The 16,700-nt window shown below is 49.7% G+C and overlaps 1 protein-coding gene across 1 annotated transcript in view; it reads right to left on the bottom strand.

Moving 5' to 3' along the window:
* Positions 1 to 1,625: 1,625 nt before the first annotated feature.
* APBA1 (amyloid beta precursor protein binding family A member 1) overlaps positions 1,626 to 16,700 on the bottom strand; it is a gene marked incomplete at both ends in the record, with an annotated part of 71,477 nt that continues 56,402 nt past the window's right edge. Inside the window, 5 exons of the mRNA XM_080708845.1 lie at positions 1,626 to 1,697; positions 2,645 to 2,785; positions 3,979 to 4,098; positions 12,112 to 12,324; positions 14,648 to 14,827. Coding sequence (XP_080564971.1) covers positions 1,626 to 1,697; positions 2,645 to 2,785; positions 3,979 to 4,098; positions 12,112 to 12,324; positions 14,648 to 14,827 — 726 coding nt within the window. The remainder of the gene's footprint in view (positions 1,698 to 2,644; positions 2,786 to 3,978; positions 4,099 to 12,111; positions 12,325 to 14,647; positions 14,828 to 16,700) is intronic.

Raw genomic sequence — 16,700 nt, forward strand, 5'->3', positions numbered from 1 at the left:
GAAGCCTCCAGAGTCTGGGAGAGCCAGGGGACTGGCTGCACAGCTCTCTGGTTGAAGTCTTAACATTCCTGATCTTGTTACGTTTACTCTCCTCCTCCATATCCTTCCATTCTCTCTATAAATACATCTTATCCAACGTTTTCTCACCAAACTCCTATTTCCACAGATACAACATAAATAGCGTAGATGCAGAGAACAGGGACTATATTAATATTACAAAATATATTAGTTTTTCTTCCCCCTGTCTCTACTGAGGTCATGAATGAAACAAAATAAAAACCAAACCATACTCCATATGAAAACAAGAACAACAACAGCAACAAAAAATGCTCTTTGGACCAAGAATAAGTGAAAATTGGCTCAGAATAATAATAGTACTAAAAACATTCACACCAAACACAGACAGACGCATGTGAGGCACCCAAGAGAAGAGCGAGGCTCCAGACCAGCCAGAAACGCAGACCCGCGGGGCAGCGTGCGGGTGCTTCTGGAACACGCCGGGGACGCTCAGGCATAATCTGAAGTCATCATTATCCCCTTAATTTTATGGGCCATTCTGGGCCTTCAAATACCATACCCTACCTACTGGCTCTGATGGAGCAAATGGCTCGGCTAGAAAATGTGACCCCAGCATCACCATCTTCTAGGGGGACAGCCCGCCTTTCTACACCCCACGGTGTGCGTGAGGGCAGAGGGGTCTAAGAGGGCACTTTGAGTTAAAGGTGTTAGAGGGCCAGGCCTCGGCCAGAGAGGGCCTCTCAGGACAAGGCTGGCCAGCCCCTGCGTGTCTGGCCCCTGCCAGGGGAAGGGGTCTTCCAGAGATGGGTCGGGGCTAGGTGGTGGGAGGAGGGAAGGGTGACGTGTAGGTGAGATATTCTGTGTGTGTGTGTGTGTGTGTGTGTGTGTGTGTGTGTGTGTGTGATATAGAGAGGCAGACAGTAACTGCCTGTGCTTATGTACTGGCTAGTAACCTCAGAACGACCTAGCGGACTCCACCGGCCTTTGCTATCTGTCACACCACAGCTGCCTCCTCTAGGGCTGTCGCTTCCCCTTTTACCCGTGGGTGAGTTTTAGTTTCACCTATACGTTGAAACTAAAACTCATTATGAAAAGTTTAAGGTTAGCTCAGAATTGGGGGTGGAGATCATGGATGGGGCCCCAACTGCATGGTGGGCCGTCCATGTCCCTGGCGTGGTTGGTCCCTGTTACCACCATATTCCCATCAAGTGACGCCAGGGGACCAGACAGCAACCGGCGGGAGGCGCTGCGGAGCGAGCTTCCGCGCCGCTCCGGAGCTCCCTCCAAGAGCCATGACCTCCCATGGCAGTGTCGGCCTCCTTGGGACCCCTGGAAGCCCTCCAGGATGGTTGTGGGCAGACCTTGGTGGGTACTGGCTGTTCTCTGTCCTTAAGGGAGCATGTATGAACCTTCCCTGGAATTAAAACAAACAAACCGGAGAAAGACCAAGAGCAAAGAGGTCCTTGCAGAGTCTTCTCTTCCTGTGTAAGACCAAATGCTGGGTGCGAGAGGGAGACGTCTGGGTGGACACACAGATGCAGCACACGAGTCACGACCACGAAGAGGACAGCCCTCCATGCACGCCGCCGCGAGGGGAGCCCGCAGGCTCAGATGTACACGGGCTGCTCCTGGGCTGTCAGCAGCCTGTACATGGCAGCCGGCATCGTCTTCATGTGGATCTGAGGGCAGAAACGCAGGTGAGCGGGGAGGCCGAGTGGGCACTGGGGAGAGGCGGTGCCCTCACCGTAAGGGGCTTTCAAGACAGTCCCACTGGGACCTGACACAGGTGACTTCCAGGCTTCCTGAAAAGCTTGGAGGCATGGGGAATGAGCAAGGAAAACCAGGTAAGGACTATCTGCCCAGCCAAAGACTCTCATTCTCCATGGCCTTAGAAGGACCAAGAACTCTAAGCTGGGCGTGGTGGCGTACACTTGTAATCCCCGTGCTTAGGAGGCTGAGACAGGAGGATCACACAGGTTCGCAGCCAGCCTCAGCTACTTAGTGAGGTGCTGTTTCCAAATAGGATATAAAAAAAATAGGTCTGGGAGTATAGCCCGGAGGTAGAAAAGCCTCTGGGTTCCACCCACCGTACCACCAAAAAAAAAAAAAAAAAAAAAAAAAAAGAAAGAAAGAAAGACCAAGAACCCAAGAATTCTTCAATCGGAAGGAGAGACACGGGGCGCTAACTGCTCTTTTCCTCCCCTGGCAGTGAGGGAGCAGCAGCCAATCAGCCGTGGCGCTGCAGCCAGGACGTCAGGTGCCCTGTATGGATGAGACTCTAAGGGTCCAGACTTCAAGCACATTGGGTGGGTTAACTGGGAAAGATGGAGGAACTCTGGCAGCCACAAAAGCAATAAGGTTCTGAGTGAGGAAGAGAAAGGAGCAGGTAATCCTGGAAGAGGAGGTGCAAGGGATCTGGCTTTCCAGCAAGGAGGCGCTCTCGACCTTCCTCAAGGGCTCATTGTTTGCCGTGAGGTGGACAGGTGAGGTTATCAAGCAGGGCCAGGGCGGGGAGGGGGTAAGGCACCCGGGGAAGTTTCTAGAAGGTCTTTCGGGGTCAAGCCCAGTGCGATGGGAGGGCATCAGATGGCACCCTCAGGCCCTCCAGCCCAGGCCTCCCTCCTACCTCCCCCACTGCATTGGAGAGGATGTGGACGATCTTCTCATGGGGGGTGGCCACGACACTCTGCCCGTTGATCTCAATGATCCGGTGTCCCACACGGACGCCTCCTCGCTCAGCTATGCCCCCTCGCATGAGGCTGCAGATCTGTCAGGCAAACACCGAGTTAACACCTTGTGGGCAGAACTGCGTCTCAGAACTGCACAGTGTACCGAAGACTTTCTCCCTGGCATGCACATTTTGGAGAAGCTGATATGAAGGCTTAGGGCATTTAAATCTCTTAGTGTTTTTTTTTTTTTTTAATCCTTCCCTACAAGAAACCATTTCTGCAGGCCCAGATGGCCAGCTCATTCATGCAGTTTGCACAGAGAATGTAGAGTCTTGTTGGATTTCCTGGCAGGTTGAATCTAAGAGTTAAGTCTTCTAAGCACATTTGGTGGGATTAACTGGGAAAAGTTAATCCACTGGGCCCAAGTACAAGAACTGTCCGGGCCTGTCAGTGGTCCCAGTGTCTCAGTCAGCCAGCCTGTGAAGCACAGGCTAGTATTATTCCTAAAGTCACAAGAAAGCTCAAAGTGGAGCTATTTAAAGCCAGCAGCCTGTGTAAGTAGGAGCCAAGGTAGCACTGGAATGCTACTTTGTGTTCCAAAGAAGGGCTCATTGGAGGGGAGAAGCCAGCAGGTTTGAGGCCAACCTGCAGTAACTTATTGAGATTTTATTTCAAAATAAAAAAATAAAATAGTTCTGGAGGTGTAGCTAAGAGGTAGAGCTGCTAGGTTCAATCCCTGTACACACACACACACACACACACACCCCACACACAGAGGAAAACAACATGAGATTGTATTATGAAAGACAAAGAACTGACTTTATCATCAAATGCTAGTTCAGGTTAAAAAGGTGAACAGGATAAATACATCCATGCACAGCAGCCACTGGGCGGGGGTCCCAGCCAGGGCTACACCCTGGGCTACCTGAGGACCACAGAGCCCAGTGAGCGGCTCCCACTGCCTGGGGCTTGGGGTTTGGGATTTCAGGGCCTCCGTGCACAGCTGTGGGACACCTGTCATCCCAGCATGGGCAGTCCTGCATGGGGACAGCCCAAGCTCTCCGGATGGCTGCAAGTGGTCAACCAGCCCATCACACAGACTCAGCTCTGAGGATCAGAGCTCTGGGAAGGCTTGGGCACAGAATTCTCTGCCCATAAAACACCTTCCTATAGAGGATTCCTTGGATGGGCATTTTTGGGGAATGGACTGGCTGAAAAATGAAGAGTCAAGCATCACTATATTTTTTATGTGTCAACCTTTTGGGAAGGGTGTGGAGGAAGGTATACTTACAATTCCATTCTGGACGCTGAAGCCCAGCTGGTAGCGAAGGTCTGGTCTTCTGATTAACACGGTGGTCACCGGAGGACATCTCACGATGTTCAGCTTGACTCGGGACTGATTCTTTAAGCCCTTAAAAACATGAACAAGGCGCAGTGGATATGGCAACCACTGAGGCAGACAGAACAAATAAAAGCAGACAGCGTCCACGGTAGCAGTGGCCCCGCAGCTCTTCCAAAGTCCCCATGTCTAAGGCTGCAAGCGCCTCGCTGGTCCCTTCCTGTCCCTGGGGGCTTATCACCCAGGGAGGACACCGTGGGGTTCCCATGGAGCCTTTTTGACCTATGGACAGTGTCTGCGCTTAAGAGAATGTTCACGGGACCTGAAAAGGTGCAGCTGCAGGAAAGTGTCACGCGTGCTTTTGTACTTGAAAGGCAAGGGAGGCTCTCTCTCTGTCCAGGAGAGAAACATGTGGGGAGGGACTTTTCTCTACAAGGCAGACTCCACAGCGACTCCTAACAAAGGGCATCTTTTGGAGGAGGCAGCCTGTTTCCTCTGGTCTCTGAGGCCCCTCTTCCCTTTCTCTCAGCCTGCTGGGGTTTCTGTGACCTATAGACACTCCCACAGCAGCTGGAGCCAAAATCAGAGTGTCTCCTGGGACCCTGGGGAGGGGTGCTGGGAAAGAAGGAAGGAGAAGTCAGACACGAGGAGTGTGGTTTCATGGCCCTTATCACACGCCCTCCCTCGACTTCAGAAGAAAGTGTGGAAGAAAAGCTGGTCTTTGAAGAAGAGAAGGAAACCAGGTTTGGAGCTGTGTGCAGCCTCCTGCACCACCCCCGCAGTCTAGGTGGAGCTCAAGCTGACTCCTGCTCTCTGGTCACGCTCCGGGCATTGATAGGAGCTGCCCTATGCAGGACCTCATGCTTCAGAACACCAGCACAAAGCCACACTGTCCCTCCTGAGGCCGTCCCTCCCCTCACCAGCTTCTCCCTGAGATAAATGCCCCCTCCAGCTTTCCGTCTCGCCACACTACTGGGCGCTTCAGTGTGTACTTTGAACTGCCTCAAGCAGACACTCCCAGCGTGCCTTAACTTATGGTGTGCAGAGAAGATGCTATTGTTTGTATGTTGGGGTCAACGGACCGTACTGCTGTGGCTTCAGGCCCTGCTACTCCTGTCCCCTGGCCTGCTCCAGGGCTGAGGCAGGGGAGATTGGACACTCAGTCCTCTCTCCTCCAAAGGGCCAGGGTGAAGGGGGGCTGTTCCTAACAGGTGGTGCTTGGGTGGGTAGGAACCTCTACACCAGGGGAAAGGCGGGGATTCAGGGATAAGGTGGGCTTTATGTATGTAAGTTTATGGCATCCGCCAGGACAGTTCTGGATCAGTTCACCAGGGGCCCTATTTGTGTCCACTGCAAGTGAGGTGCAGGGAGCAGCCTGGAAGATGGATGGCAAATCCATAAAAGGTCTGCATGGAAGGCGACTATCCCCTTGCAGTCTCTAAACAGCAATCTATAACTTCCGCAGTCACTCCTGACTTGAGTCACCCTTGCCAGCACTGAACATTTTTCTGTGTTGGTGAGGACTCACATTTTATAGAGGATGGGGTGCAGTCATGGCCATGAAGCCTGCCTAGTCCAAGACTCAATGAGGTCAGGTTTAGGACTGTGGACTGCTGCAGGCCTCTGCCTACCTCACAAGCACCTCGTGGAGCAGAGGTGAAACCCGGTTAGACAACGTCAGCGCAGACAGAACTGGAGGCAGGATTGCTGCTGAGTGCCAGGAGAGGGCGACGTGGCCTTTGATTCTAAGTAACTACAATATGCATCAGATCCATGGGTAGCTGGGGGCCCTTCTGCCCCTGTTATCTGGCTTACGAGGCTTGGTGGTTCTCCAAACCATGACAGCAGCCCAGCGCCACTTGGAATTTGTTAGAAGCACAGATTTGTGTGTTACTCCAGAACTACCACATCAGAAAACCCAGGGCCCAAGAGTCTGTCAGCATGTCTTCCAGGTGCTTCTGAGGTACGCTCAGTTTTGAGGACTGGGATGGATGACCACGGCAGACACTGGCCCTCTGCACAGGTGACAGTTTTTCCAAGAGGTGATTAGACTTAAAGATGGCAATTTATTCCTCACACTGGCGGCTCGTGCATTGCATCAGAGTGCGTACCAGTAAGTTTTGGGAGGGGGTCGAAAGCTTTGAGTGTGTGTGTGTGTGTGTGTGTGTGTGTGTGTGTGTACGGTTGGCTCAGTTATGGCAAAGCCTGACTGCTGGCCAGCTGTCACCATGTCCCCAGCATGTGTGAACAACCCGGGGGTCACTGCTGTGCTGAAATCCACCGCGATCAGGAAACCAGCTGGACTGCAATGGCACCACCTGTCACTCAGCACTGGCGCTTGCCCAGCCCCCGTCTGCAGTCGCTGGAGCTGTCATTTAATGTTCCCCATCAATCTGGCAGCTGCAATGGTCTCATTTTGTAGAAGAGGAAGTTGAAGCTCAGAGATACTGACTCACTCCAGTCCACACACAGCCTGCTTCGATCGCCGGTCTGCTTTAAAACCCCATGGGACTTTCTCCTATATGTATAAAACTGGAGAGTGTCCTTCATGATTGGGCTTGCTCAACAAAGCAGCCAAGGACAACAACAGAAACACACACACACAAACACCTATGTCCTCACATTTTATTCCAGCCTTGAGTTGGGGCTCTAGTTACTTTTCTACAAGAATCCATTAGGGCTTCTGGTCCTCACCTTCTCTCGTTCCCCGGCTCTCCACTGCCTGTGAATGATTCCAGTTTGTCCTCTCGATGTGAGACTTGGACTCAGATTCCCCGCCTTTAGCATCTGTTTCCTTCATGCACACATACATCCTCTTTCTCATTCACTCGATCAAAAATATTTATGGGCCACTTGCAATTTGCCAAGAAATGTGTTAGCTCCGGGAGACAGGGTGGAGCAGGCCATCTCTAGGCCTCCTAAAGCTCAAGGGAAGGGTGGGCAAGTCAGGATGTCAGAACTAAGACAGGGCTGTGGAACACACTCAGAAGGGGCTTGAGCTCCTGTACTTACCCCTCCAGCGGACTCTCTGCTCATACACTGTGAGACCAGGAATTTGTGGGAAACAAGAGCTAAAACAGGAGTCTGTTAGAATTACAGCCCTTCAGACAGAGCCACCTGCTTTAAATGTTTACATCTATTAGCCTTTAAATGTTTACATCTATTAGCCATTGGGATTATTTAGGTATCCTTGTTCAAAACAGAGACATCTCGCAACAGAAGCAATGTCTTCTCGGTGTTACCTAAAAAAATTCACATTGCTCTGGTGAGCTCTTTTTTTTTTTTTTTTAATGTGAAACTGATTTAAGATGCCAGTCTGATCAGCCCCTCAGAGAAAGAATTTCAAGATTGGGGTAAATGTGTTGCAAGATGAGGCTTGGAGAAATGGCAATTTGAAATAACCAGACCCTGCATTTGCTTGGCTGGTCTTAATCAATGCTTCAAGTTGGGTCCCATTAGCTTAGATTTCTGAGCTGCCATTTTATTGGAGGTGCCAATTAAATAAACGGTCATACCATCCCCATGACAACAGTGGAATGGTGCAGTAAATTAAGAAATGTGGTGGGAGGGGCGGGGGGAGGGAGAGGAGGAGGGCAGAGAAGCAAGAATGGTCTCTATGGCAACGGGAGAGCAGAACCCACGATGATTCTGTGGAAGGAAAGAGAGACTATACTCCAGTTTAAAAAAGAACAAAAACGCAGAAGAGGGCAGGACTGTGGAGGCAACGGCACGAGCAGACAGCCGCTGACATGCTTCACCTAGGAATAACTGTGCTTTAGGAATCAATTATAATAGGAAAAATAAGAGCTAGGGGAAAAGTATGATAATTCAGGATCTCTAACTCTACTCTAGAAACGTATTCTATATCCTGTAATTGGAGGCAACAGGGTCAACCTACATTAAAGTGGCGAGATGCAGAAAACATCGCTTCAGACTCCTGTTCCCCAAAGTATGGCCCAAAGACCGGCGACGGCACCACCCTGGGGGCTTGCCAAACGTGCAGAACCCCGCGGAGCTGAGCTCTGATGAGCCAGGACCTGCATTTGCACAAGACCCTCGGGTGATCTGCCTCAGTTTGAGAAGCGATGACTCATCAGGAGGTGAGCTGCTGACCAAAGTCACTTAGAGAGCACGGGGACACACTGAAAGGGACAGCAACACCGAGCCTCCAGCCCAGACACTGCCCTTCGGTGGCCGGCAGGGTGGCGGCGCTAGGGCTCTCATCTGTCCAGGTGCAGGCAAAATGGAGGTGTTATGTGGAGAATTTAAAAGAGCAATAAGCACTGAAAGTCGGTCTGCATTTGGTACTGGCAATTCCAGCTGTTATCAGTGGTAAACTTCCCCACAGCTGGGTCGTCTCATTCTTCTCTTCAACACAGATGTGCGTGTGGCGCCCTGGGAAAGCTCGGCCGAGTCTACCCGGGGCCGCCTGCTAAGTGCTTCTCTGCTGAGGAAGGCCACGGAGGCAGCGGTCTTCTCTCTCCATCATCAGCAGTTATGTCTCTTTTATCACAGCAAGGCCTTTTAATTTTGTGATTCCAGAGACTCCACTTACAGACATTAAAGTCCAGCTACTCAAGCAAACCCTTCCCCTCAGGAGGCTGCTCGGCAGCTCTGTTTATCTGCTCCAGCAAGCTTGCTTTCCACTGTGCTGATCTGTGGGACAGAAGATGAGGCCTTGTGGGCAGCAGAGGCCCAGGCTGCCCTTTCAGCCTCCTCCTGGGGTCTGTGTCCTTCAGATGGAAGGGAGGTGTGGAGAGTTGGAGGCCATGAGCAGGTCATCTGTGCCATCGGAGTCTCAGATGGCGCTGGTGGGCCAGGGCCAGCCGGCCCCTGTGGTCTATCCTGAGAGGAGGAGGGTGAGCACTGACATGGAGGCTTCCTGCTAAGGAAGCCCTGCTTCTACCTTCTCAGCCCCATCTCCACTGTCACCATGTCTCAGTTAGCTTGGGCTACTATAACACAGAACCAGAGACCTGGTGGCTTATAGACAATAAAAGTTACTTCTCACAGCTTTGAGGTGTGACGCGTGAGGCCAGGGTGCAGCAAGGGCAGGCTCTGGTGAGGCCTCTCAAGCCTGCAGACTGCCGACTTTTTATCTCCTCACATGGAGAGAGAGCCAGAGGGCTCTGGGGCCCTTTTCATGATGGCAGAGATCTCACTGAGGAGGCTCCACCCTCGTGATCTAAACACTTCCTAAAGACCCCGCCTGCTGATACCATCACCTGGGTGTTAGGCCTTCAACATTTTGGAGGGACACATTCCGTCTAAAACACCTCTTTCCTCACCCTTCTTAAACACCTCTTTCCTCGCCCTTCTTAAACCTTTCTAAACTCAGATCAACACCTCACACACCTGCCTGTACCAGCCTTGCTCTCACGACTACTCTCTCCTGCATCTCCACCAGCCTCCCGCATGGTTTCTTACCCTGGGCACTGTATCCATGTGGGGCTGGGGAATTCTTTGCTGTGAGGCTGTCCTGTGCACTGTAGCTTGTGTGGCAGCATCACTGAATGCCTGTAGCACCTTTTCCCAGGCAGTAATAACTGCAACAGTCCCCCGGCCTTCTAAGCTGTGTGACATCATCCCAAGTGGAGGGTCTGGACTTGGTCTAGCCTGGGTCAGACTCTATTGGAAGTAGGTTATCCACATGGATGAGTGTTCTGGTTCCACCAACAAACAGCTGTATGATCACTTTTCTGTGCCTCAGTTTCCTAACCTGTGCAACGTGTGAAAGAATAGTACCTGCCCCTCAGCAGGTTGCCATGAGAGTTCAGTGAGCGAATCCAGGCGGACCCAGGACAGTGCCAGACACGCTGCCCTGGATCATGACAGCGTCTTTCCTGTTGCTTTTCTTGCTAGATTGGGCCCCCAGATGGGGCGTGCACTGCCATGTCTCTTGGCTGCATGGCTCCTTGTGATATTTACACATGCACATAAGGCGCTGAATAAGTAATTTGCTTGCTGGGGAGAGGGAGGTGCTGATGTGAACGATGCTGCCTCCCTCCCCTGGCAACTCCTCACCTTTCCACATCACCATGGCAACACCAGGGCAGAACCGTCTCCATGATTCAATGCAGCCCCCTGTTGTCAATTTAAGCAGATGCCTGAAGGCCACTGTCCTTCTTTGCTACCAACCTAGGTTTTACTCCTTCAAGGTCACCTGAAACATCACTGTAAAACTTTCCCTCCTCTAAATGCTGGAAGCCTTTTAGCTCTATGTTGCTATCAGGGTCCACTGAACCTTTTCAATGATATAATTATCCTCCACGTGTGTATTGTCATTCTAGCTTCTCCATGGCTCAGCTTGGCACCTGACGAGACCCAATTAAACATGTGAGTGAATATCCACGTTCAGAGTGGATTCTCTAATCTTAATTGTTAGTGTAGAGTCACGTGCCGCATAATAATATCTTAGCCAATCACAGACTGCTTTTCTGACGGTGGTCCCATAAGATTACAGAAGCGCTAAAAAATTCCTGTTGCCTAGTGACACTGTAGCTGTCCTAACACAGCAGAACTCATCATTCCTCACGTGTTTGTGGTGCTGCGGTGAAAGCACACTTACTACACTGCCAGCTGCATAAAAATATAGCACGCATACTTATATATAGTGCATAATACTTGATGTGAGGATAAACGATGACCGTGTTACTGGTTCATATCTTTAGTATGCTATACTTTCCACCATTATTAATTTACTCCTATTTATTTTTCTTTTTAAATAGAAAGGTTCACTGTAAAACAGTATGGCATCTTGCGCCAGCAGGAGCCTCACAAGATCTCACAATGACCATGTGTCCTGGTTGTATCCAGAGGCCCCATCAAGTGACTGACATAGTTCATGTGAGTACTCTATGACGTTTGAAAGTGACCAGATCAACTAGGGATGCATTTCTCAGAGTGTATCCCCGTGATAAAGTGATACATGACTGTATATTACAACAAGAGAGAGAGAATTTATTCATTGAAAGCAAAAAGGCATCAACCCCGTGTCACAGACAATCACCCGCACCCTCGTCCCCCTGCTAGAAGAGGAGGGTGGCCCCTCTGCTTTTCCTTTGCTCAGAATGACTACTGTATGGATTCATTCATCCATTCCTCCCAGAGCTATGTTCTGGCTAACGGTACAGAGCTACTGGCAGTCCACAGATACCGTAGGAGGAATGTTCTGGTCACACCGGCCATGCGATCAGCACATAACCACAGAAAGTGTGCTCGAAAGATGACAGATGCTTCATTGCTAAGAAGAAAATCTAATTCTTCCCCTAAAATGTTCACATTCAATTTTTCTTTAAGTAGCTCTTCTTAGCCTTATGTAATAGTATCAGTTCAGGTTGAACAAGCAGTGATTATGTTCAGGTATGAAAAGGAATAGATGAACGAGAATAGTGTTTCCTTTTTTTGGGGCAACTAGCCATCAGGCTCTGGGGAAGGACGGACTGGCCTGTGTCAGGGTTCTCAGATCTGCAGCACTTCCAAGATGTGTGTGTGTGTGTGTGTGTGTGTGTGTGTGTGTGTGTGTGTGTGTTGTGTGTTACTGGGGGTTGGATCCAAGGGTGCTCTACCATGAGCTATATCTCCAGCCCTTTTTATTTTTTATTTTGAGTCAGGGCTTTACTTGCCCAGGCTGGCCTTGAACTTGTGATCCTCCTGCCTCAGCCTCCAAAGTTGCTGGGCTTACATGCCACTGCACCTGGCTTATCGTTTCCATGGATCTTAAGAGGGATGGTAAATCACGTCAAGTACAACTGACTGACTATAAGGGACTCTTTGTATTACTGAGCTGAGGAAAATTCTTCTGAGGCTGAGTGATACCTGCAATGGACATGGTATTAGTCAGTGCTGTGTTATGTGAGCCGGATATAGTACTCCCAATCAAAAGTGACTTGGAAACGAGGAGGAATGTATAAATAGAAACTTGACAATAACCTGCCTGAGCACAAGTCCGTGCCTTCTGTACTCATGTCTTGCTTTATGCCTGACACTTAAACTATGTTCATAAATACTAATGACTAGAAGGTAGACACACTTCTTGTCATTCCAGGTGGACAACAGAAATAGATTTTTCCCATGTTCAGGTACCTTAATGATGCTCTGGCAGGTGGACAGAGGCAGGCCCACCAGGCTGGTGCCATTAATGGACATAATCTGGTCCCCAATGTTCAGTTTCCCCGACTTCTCGGCAGGGCCCCCGTGCATCATGTTGGCAATAATCACGGTTGGTAGGATGGATCCCCAGCCGGACTCCACGATTACAACTCCAAGAATTTCTCCCTTCTGCTTCTCTATGAAAACCTAAAAGGAGAAAAACACAAAAAGCCAGAATCAGTAACCAAGAGGGGTAGTGGTAAAAATGAAAACCATCCCCTTTGTTGTCTTGACTAAAAATACACACTTCCCTGGAGACTTCAGCCTGGGCGAGCTTTGCTATCTTCTCATTCGATCACATCCCCAATCTTTAAGAAACAACTCCACACAGGTCTGTGCCATTTTTTTTTTTTTTTTGGTCATTTACCCTTGCTTTATGTTACCAGAGGCACCAGTGTTTTGTTTTTGTTTTTTGTACTGGGGATTGACCCTGTGGTGTTCTACCACTGAGCTACATCCTCAGCCCTTTTTATCTTTCATTTTGAGACAAAGTTTTCCCAAGTTGTCCAGGCTGGCCTCAAACTTGCCATCCTCCTGCCTTAGCCTCCTGAGTAGCTGGGATTACAGGTGTGCACCGCCATGGCCAGCCCATTCAGGTGTTTATTTGAATGTCTGTGTTGTCTCTATTGGCAGAGGAAAGAGGCTTTGTTGGTGGGAGCTTTGGTGGCCTGTATGGCTTCCAGAAATGGTTTAGAATTCTATGCATAGGTTCCCCCATTCCACAATGTTTCATAATTCTCTGCAACATTTAAGACTTCTGAGTTAAAAAAAAAATCAACATACAAAAACACTGCTCTGTAGAGAGAAAGTTGAGAGAAAAAAAAAGTGATGCCGAAGTTCACATAACCATAAGGTCAAGAGGGCACACAAGGAGATCGGATCCTGGACAGTCAGTGCTGTGGGAGCTGGCAGGAGCTGGGCACCTGCAGGATGGACGGGTTTGCAGAGATGCGGGAGAGGGGTCAGATGCTTTTTGGAAGCATCTCAGAGAGTGTATGTTTACCAGGGCTTGGCAAAGCCCCTCGCAGCTGGTGCCCCTCCGTGGGTACTGAAGTTCAGAGCTGGCCCCTTTCCTGAAGAATTGTCCTTCGCTAAATGGGAGCCCCCCCCTTTGTGGGTTGAATTGCCCCTCCCAACCTCCCCAAATTTGTATGTTGCAGTGTTAACCCCCAGCACCTCCAGTGCCTCAGAGTGGAGGCAGGACCTTTCCAGAGGGATTCAAGTTAAAGTGAGGTCACTGGGATGGGCTCTAATCTAGTAGGATGGGGGGGGGACAAGCATGTAGAGGGAAGGTGTGGAGACACAGGGAGAGACGGCCATCCAGGACTCAAGGAGAGGGGCCTGGGCAGACACTTTCCTCAGGGTCTGCAGAAGGAATAGACCCCATCAACACTGTGATCTTGCATTTTTAGCCTCTGGAATTGAGACAGTCCATGCCTGTGTGGAAGCCACCCAATCCGTGGGACCTTGCTACAGCAGCCCTAGAAAACTAATATACCTCCTGCCCAACAGTGGCCAGTGAGCCACGTGGTTTACAGAGACCTGATGGATCCCTTTCCCCAAGGTGGGACAAGTCTGTCCTGCCTCCTGTGCCCCAGTGCTTCCCTTGGGTCCCAAAGAAGCTCATGTCCAGTGAGACCACACCCTCCCCTGGGGCCCACCATCCGCTCTCCTTGTTCCTTTGTTCTGAGGGCAGGCTCCCAGTAAACCTCTTGAGCCAGAATCCTACACCAGGCGGTGCTGCTTCTGAGACCCCTGCACACACCAGTGGGTCAAAGGTTCTTTTATCTATGCGATAAGGTCCAAACCCTTTATCTGTACTTGTGAGCCCTCCAGCACTGACTCAGGACGCTGTGTCTACTCTCTGTCCCAGAAAAACCACCTCCCTCCATATTCCCCAAACACATCTGGAACTTCCTGGCCTTTGGGCAACCATACTTTTAACTCAGTTTAGTTCTCTGCTTGTCTGTAAACATTCTAAATGATTCCCAGACCAGCTTGGATGGCTCTGTCTTCCTCCAGACACTCGTGGAGGGTTTGGCCTGAGGCACTGGGTGCACAGTAGATCTCTACGGTCTCAACCTGCAGTCCACTCTGTTCTGCCAAGTGTAGAAGGCTTTGACCAGCACCTGAACTGGCACCATATTTGAACTTTCTTGACGCTCTTACCTAGAGTAGGGACTTTATAATGGTAGTATTCAGGTCCTATGTGTTTCCTGAACTCACTTAAAATGGGCTTGGGACTCTGGGGAGCAAAGGATGTGCTGTGATACCTGTTTATAATAGCACTTAATAACAGGGCCCCATCAGGAGGAGGGAGAGCCAGAGAGGGCGGAAGCTCTTCACCATGCCCTGCAGCCCCATGTTACTTTGCCTCTGCTGCCTTTAGCCCCACAGCAAGGCTACTTTGTGTTCTCCCAGTTTCTACAGGCGGCCCCACCTGGGGAACGAGCCTCAGCAAAGTACCTACATCTTTGCAGTTTTCTGACTTGGAGAAGTGGATCAGGTCATCGTTGTACATGTCCTGGGTATTGAGCAGGTCACTGTACTCCTTCTGGCTGAGGTCTTCTGGGTTGATCCCGTTGGCCCTGAGGAATTCCTGGTACGCCACGCTGAATGCCTGCCCTATGGACTGTGCGATGAGCTGGGCCTAGAGAAGCAGAGGGTGGTCAGTGGGCAGCACTGTGGGTGGACGCCTGGGACACCTATATCCTGCACTATGGTCCTCCTGGAGTTGAGGAGCCCTAGATGTCTAGGCCAGCAGTCCTAGGAAGGGGCACCAGTACCTACCAAAGGCCATCTGCAAAATTATTGAGGACATTTCTGATTATGACAGTGGTCATTAAAGAGCTGCTGGCATTCAGCGGACAAGAGTCAGAAATGCCGAACGTCCTGCCACACAAGGACAGTCTCACACAGTGAAAAGCTGTTCTGTGTTCTGTATGGTGCTAATATCCCACTTAGTAAGAATCGTCTGTGTTCAGGACTGAACTCTAACTTATGGATAAGGGCAAAGGCTTTCATTGTGTGGCTCAGATCTGCGCTGAATGTCTCAACAATAATGCTACAGAATTGAGGTGAGATGGTCCTTCATTTCATCCAAGACTCGACCAGGAGCAGCTTCATGAATATGAAGAATCATCCGCATCACTGCTGTTCATGGTACCGAGCTGCCGTAAATCACATCCCCGTCAGCCTTGTGTTCACTGTGGTACATGGTGATTCTGCTTGTGTGGTACATGGTGATTCTGCTTGTGTTTATGTACACATATTCTTATTTAGCCTTCAATTTTAAATGTCAAGTAGAAAAATGTTTACAGTATTGCTCTGAATACTGTGTTTTCTTATAGACAAACTTATTAATCAAGTATGGGTAAGCATTTGACCATTTCAGACTCTGGAATGGCCGTGACCAAGTACTTATATACTGTCCTATGATTTTATCTTAGCTTGTCTTCTTTATATGTCTCGTTTATATTACACTTGTAGCCACATGTGGATTATTTTGTCTAACAATTTTTCAAAAGTCTGTATTGGGTATAACAGATGTGAGCACCCCGATCTGGTCTAACCCTACATTTTCCAGGTGAGGAGACAGAAGCCGAGGGTCAGAAGAACTTGTTCAAGGTCACACAGCACAAAGGATGAGAACCTGGCTTTCACTGTTCTTTCTCTTGAACTGGGCTTTGAGCACTGTGGCCTGCCTTAGTTAAGCAACATAATTAATTGAGATAGCTAATAGCAACTGAGCACCCCTTACTGCCTGCACTGCAGGTGAATACCATCGCATGAATCCTCCTGTCAATCTAGGATGTGTCCCCAAAGCCCCTCGTCTGAAACTCCTGAGGTGGTGTTTCAGAATTCTGAAGTTTTCAGATTTTAGAAAGATAAGAGAGTGCACATACTGGACATTGTACAATAACTCCCTAGGGCCCAGGAAAGTACCCTACAATTGAACACAGTAATATTGCTATAGCAGAATGTTGAGGATTCATGAAAAACTGGACAAATCCTAAAACTGCCTCGGGGCAGTTCAAGTCAGATTTATCAGTCAATTGACTGCAAAAATCCCTTTTACTTCACTGGGGATTTTGGACTTATGGGTCTGATTTACTGTTCCAAGGGACATGTGAGGAAGTGAAAGGGGTAGCACTGGGGTCTGAATCCAGAGGTCCTCCAGCCACCCAAGGTGGTACCCTCTCTGTGAAATTCTAATATGTGGAAAAATAAAACCAAACCCCAAATTCCCTAAAGTGATGCTTTAAAAACACAGTTTTAGCCTCCATTCCTCCTTTCCCACCTCCCCTACCTGTTGGTAAAAGTGGCTAATTAATGGTAATAATGGGACTTTTGGTGTCTGGCTGTGGGAAAAGAAAAGCTTAACTCTTCTCACTTAAGAGAATCTGGTGACTTCACAGGCCACAGGTCACACCAGGAACCAGCCCCCTCTGTCTTGCTGCAGACAGGATGCTCGGGGCATCAGAGAGGTGTGTCCAAACCATAAGCCCAAGAACACTGCCTAT

The sequence above is a fragment of the Muscardinus avellanarius genome (assembly GCF_963383645.1).
Source record: "Muscardinus avellanarius genome assembly, chromosome: 13".
Lineage (NCBI taxonomy): Eukaryota > Metazoa > Chordata > Mammalia > Rodentia > Gliridae > Muscardinus > Muscardinus avellanarius.